Source organism: Tupaia chinensis, unplaced genomic scaffold, assembly GCF_000334495.1.
Source record: "Tupaia chinensis unplaced genomic scaffold, TupChi_1.0 Scaffold000133_1, whole genome shotgun sequence".
Lineage (NCBI taxonomy): Eukaryota > Metazoa > Chordata > Mammalia > Scandentia > Tupaiidae > Tupaia > Tupaia belangeri.
Genome location: NW_006159602.1, coordinates 177,846 through 183,114, shown reverse-complemented (window position 1 = coordinate 183,114; position 5,269 = coordinate 177,846). Strand labels below are relative to the sequence as shown.

Genomic DNA, 5,269 nt, shown 5'->3' with positions numbered 1-5,269 from the left:
TTGTGGTCTGGCGGCGCAAGCCATCGTGGCCTTTCACGGCGGCAACTGCCGCGAGCTCTACCATATCCTGGAAAACCACAAGTTCACCAAGGAGTCGCACGCCAAGCTGCAGGCGCTGTGGCTTGAAGCACACTACCAGGAGGCTGAGAAGCTGCGCGGAAGGCCCCTGGGGCCGGTGGACAAGTACCGCGTGAGGAAGAAGTTCCCGCTGCCGCGCACTATTTGGGACGGGGAACAGAAGACACACTGCTTCAAGGAGCGCACGCGGCACCTGCTGCGGGAATGGTACCTGCAGGACCCATACCCCAACCCCAGCAAAAAACGTGAGCTCGCCCAGGCAACCGGACTGACTCCCACCCAGGTGGGCAACTGGTTCAAAAACCGCCGGCAAAGGGACCGGGCGGCTGCCGCCAAGAACAGGTCGGTATCTGGAGGCCTCCCCGCTTTGAGCGCACCGGGAAGGGGGCGGGGGGAGGCATACCAGGCGCCCTTACCCGGCGGATCAGCGGGAGTCCGAGCGCAGTCTGCCTACTGACTGCGTTCTGGAATGGTAGTTGAGGGAGTTCCTTTCGAGGCTTCTGGTTCTCCACCCTCTCCGCGCCTCAGGGTCTCTGCAGCAGCTGGTCCCAGTCACCATATCAAGGCTTCTTTGGGCCTGAGGGTGGGGCGTGAGAGAAATAAAAATTAAAATCCTAGAAACAATGAGGGACCCCAGAGTCCAAAGCTAATTCGTCAGCTTGGGCCCAGGACCCGAAGTGAAGCCTGGCTTATTAGCAATGTGTCAGTTTCATGCTATCATTTTTTAAAGCCCCGGAGCATCCCTCTCTAAGGCTTTGAAAACAGTTTTCTGTGGACTCTTTTTTCTGAGAAGTGAGAAGTCGAGTTCTCCTCTTCCCACGCGCGGCCAGCCTTGTTCAAAACCGCAAACTAGCCAGCCGACGCTTTTCATTCTCCAGCGTGTGGCTCTCCACTAGCCAAACATTTTGGCCAAGAGCCCAGCCTTGTCCCCCAGGCTCAAGTGCTCTGTGCAACCCTCAGACAACCCCTTTTTGCCTTTAGCTCGCCGACTTGGGCCGGGGGTGGGGGGGGGTGCATAATCAAGCATGCGCCCAAGGGAGACAGCACAACTGCAAGGGGGTAGGGGTTTCCATGTCCCAGAGCCTGCTGCCCTTATCATCCATGCCTCGGCTGTTTCCTGACAGTCCTGTAAATCTCCCAAAGGTCAGCCACAACGGAGAAAGACCCTATGAGCTCAGCATCCCGAAGACCGGGAGGTGGGGAGCGCCGAAGGGCACCAAGGAGGGTGGGACAACTGCAGGGCTCTGAGGAGAGGTGGCTCCACACTCTGGCCCGACCTTTGTCACCTCTCCTTCGCCTTATGTGTCCAGGTTTGGAGGGAGAGCAGATGGGATGGGGATGGGGGGCCGGCGGGCGGCTAAGCTACGCGCTATGACCTGTGTCCCCTTCCTTCCCTGTAGACTCCAGCAGCAGGTCCTGTCGCAGGGCTCCGGGAGGGCGTTACGGGCAGAGGGCGAGGGCACGCCAGAGGTGCTGGGCGTCGCCGCTAGCCCGGCGGCCAGTCTATCCAGCAAGGCGGCCACTTCGGCCATCTCCATCACATCCAGCGACAGCGAGTGCGACATCTGAGCGGCTCACCCCGCACGTTCAGAAATAGAATCCGTTGTAAAACAAAACAAAAACAGAAACGAGATAAACAAAATGAAGGCGAGAGAGAGAGAGGAAAGGAGACCGGCAAATCCGGCGTCTGCGAAGCCAGGTGGCCAAGGACCCGCGGACTCTGCTTGTCGCGGCCGACCCGCGGCCGACCCGGCTCCACTGCTACCCTCGGGCCGCAGCCACAGGGGCCCGCGGGGAGGCCGAATCCAGCGCCACGTTCTCATCGCTTTGCTTTTTCCTAAGGATTTTGCTGCAGAGACGCATTCGGAACCGAACTGCACGCTGAGCGCCTGCTCGGAGTCTCTCGTGGGTATTTCACGTCGAAAGGACGCTGTTATATATGTATAACTTTTGCTTTAAAGTTTTTTTTAAACAAAACATATATATGCTGTTTATTACTTATTTAAGAGACTGCCGTGGTAGGTTTCTCTGTAGCCTGGGGGAACTTGCTGTTTCTAAACTAGCAGGATGGCGCTGATGGGTTCTGCCGGGAGAAACCAAACAATAAAACAACCTGGTGGGCAACCTTTCTTAATCAAGGGAGCTGCTCTCAGATTCCTAAAAGTTAATGATAAAAATTCATAAACTAAATAAGGAAGATCATTCACTTCTCTGGGCAGGCAGGGACCCTTACACAAATGGTGTCAGGAAGATCTTCTCTATATATTTTGCCTTCTCTGTAGTCTCCTGTTATATTTTTTAAACAGCCCATGCCCATGTTGGGCCATAACCATCTCCCACATCAAATCTTTGGCATATGTATGTTTACACAGTGTGTGTATGTATGTTCCCACACACATACATATTATAATGTATTTCAACGTAAACATCGGTGATATGAGCATCTCCGGTAAGCCAACCACCCACGACCACAGCACAGGTAGGTAACTATAGTTTGTCCACCTGATACTTGTTTTTATAAAGTGTCAATGGCTTTCAGGAAAAAATTTAGGAAACCAAATTCTGAAACGCATGTAGTTAGTCCTATTTTATAAAATTACAAAACTCTCCTGACACAGGCTCTCCAAGGAGAAAAGGCTTCTCATCTCTTCTTAAGCTCCTCCTTGTGCAAAAGCAGTGGGCACCCACGATCATGCTAGAGGAAGCACTTATAGCATTTGAGATGGAGGTTTTATTAAAATAAGACAAGAGAAGATAGGAGACATTAACTATATAGACTAGCATCTTGCTGCAGAAACAGGTTTTAATCAAACCAATTGTTTTCAACGAGAGAGATACTGAGCTGGGGAAAGGATATAATTGTTTCACACATTGAGGATAAACAGAAAAAAAAATCTTCTGTAAAAAAAAAGTGAAAAGACTTGCATTTTAAAAATCTGATGTCTACATTAAACACGAAATGAATCATCAAGAGCCTCATTGTCCTGGTAATGGCCTCAGTTAAAAATATAAAATATTTTTAGCCTTTAATTTTTCCTTTAACCCTCCCTGTATACACATCATGCACACAAGAAAATCAAACAAAACAAAAACCGCCTAGCATCCTTGCACTAAGAAGGCAAATGCTATCTAGAGAATCTGTAAGCTTTTCCCTAATGAAACAGATTGTATATTATAAAATTTGACATTGATCTTTAAATCACTTGAGCTGGACTTCCCACGGCCCACTCCCATTAGAGCCCTCTGAATTTGTCTCTGGGTCCTTAGAAGATGGTCTTGGGATCAGAAGCCTTCATTCAGCAGAAGTGTCAAAGTGAAAAACCAAACAAAAATAAGTGAAATCATGGAAGATAAAAAGTAGTGAAATGGCATGATATGGAGTGGACCCTTAGAACATAAGAGTTGTTTATGGGTTTCTAAATCACTTAAACAGATTTGGTTCATCTGGACTTTATAATGGTTGTCATTGTTTACAGTGGCCCTTACCCAGAGAGTTTTTGAAAGTAAAACTCTCCTTGCACAAGAGCTTTAGCTGGCAGGAGCAGGGAAGTCTGTGATGAAGCTAGTGTTCTTCCCCAAAGCAAGTAAATGTTCTTTCGTGGGTCCGGAAAGGCTCAGAAGACAGAACTTCCCCGAAGACTCAACTTTGTTTCCTTGAGCCCCTCTGAGTCCCAAGAATGCTATAGGGGCAGGCCAAAACTCTTTCTTGCAAGCAAGGGAGGCATCTAGAGTACAAAATACAAGATACTCTCAAGGTCAGGCAAGTATAGCAAGTGCAAGTCACCTGCAAGGCACCTGGGATTGAGCGCCTCCTTAAAATTTGCACTCTAGGTGCTTCCCTGTCTCACGCTGGTCCTGAATTTGCCAAGGAGTAATGCACTTAAACAAAAAGTCCAGATAATTCCAATTCTGTTCCCAGTTTCACTCTATCCTAGCTAGGAGCTGTCCACAACTAGCATTTAGAGAAGTTAGTTGGCAAATGTTATCTCTTCCGTGGATGCTTCCTGTTCCAAGAGGAAAGGGACTAATCTGTGGGATAGTGTAAAGGAATTTGAGGTTATAAAAGTTCCATCCCACTAACCCATTCCAATGATGCTTACAAGCAGAAGGAAATGTGTACTCTGCACTCTCAAGAAAATAACACTGCTAGGAACTAAGCATTCTCTTTTCAAAATAATTGTTAATGACACTTAATTGCTTGGTGAAAAAGAGAAGGCCACACAGCGATGGAGGTTTTTTTTTTTTTCCTTCCTGCTTTGTCAATATTTAAAATGTATCTAACATCATTTACTTCAATTAACATGCTGCCTAAGGATTATATTTTAAAGTAGCTATTCTGTTTCAACAATTGGAGATTGATTTCTCTAATTTAATTTTACACTCTTAAAGGCATGATGCACTACTTAAAAGATTTTTAAAAAATCTTTACTTGAAATCTAGTATCACCTGTGAATAATCAATTCTTCAGTGGCCACGAGTTGAAAATTAGTCCAAATCTTCACCCAGAAATTTATTTTAACCAGCAAATCTTCCCATGCACATGAATCGTAAAGAGTTTAAGATTTTTTTCCTTATCAATTTTGTGTAGAGAGTTTTTTTTTTTATTTATTTATTTTGAATCTTCTAAAATTTTCCTGCCACGATTTCCCCCAAAGCAGTTTTCCGGCAAAGTGGAAAGAAGCATTTTTATATTTCAACGGCCTGACCAATGCGAGGATTTTTACCCCAAAATCCAGGCTCTCTGAAGTATTTTATAAACAATTCAATCACTTTCCAGTTCCACCAAAACACAAACAAAAAAAATCACAACGGCCCCGGCTCCCCAAATGCAGCCATTCCCGTCCCTTCACTTTAATGACCCACTCGGCTCCCACCCACCCCCACCTTTCCCTTCACGGGTTTGTTTATAAAAATCTGGGAGGGAGGGGAAGAGAGGCTGGGGGTGGGGAGGACTTGCTCTTTGTTTACATTAAACAAATGACAAGCAAAGAGCTCAAACAAAGTCTTCCTTGACCTCGTTCTTTCTCCCTAATTTTAACAAAAAGGAAAAAAAATATTGTATCCAAAGAGAACGTGAATGGGGCGGGAGGAGAAGAGAAGCAGCTTTTCGCCCTATTCAGCCGGGACGCGGAGCGCGGACGATTTCCGCTCCCATTGTGAGGCGGGGCCGGGGGCGGCGGTGAATGGGGGG

General features: G+C 47.1%; 1 protein-coding gene across 1 annotated transcript in view; it reads left to right on the top strand.

Annotated features, from left to right (window-relative positions):
* The window catches only part of LOC102485535 (homeobox protein SIX6), a 3,868-nt gene extending 2,221 nt beyond the window's left edge, over positions 1–1,647 (top strand). The window contains exons 2-3 of the mRNA XM_006144812.2: positions 19–420; positions 1,479–1,647. Of these exons, the coding sequence (XP_006144874.1) occupies positions 19–420; positions 1,479–1,647 (571 nt within the window). The remainder of the gene's footprint in view (positions 1–18; positions 421–1,478) is intronic.
* The last annotated feature ends 3,622 nt before the right edge of the window (positions 1,648–5,269 follow it).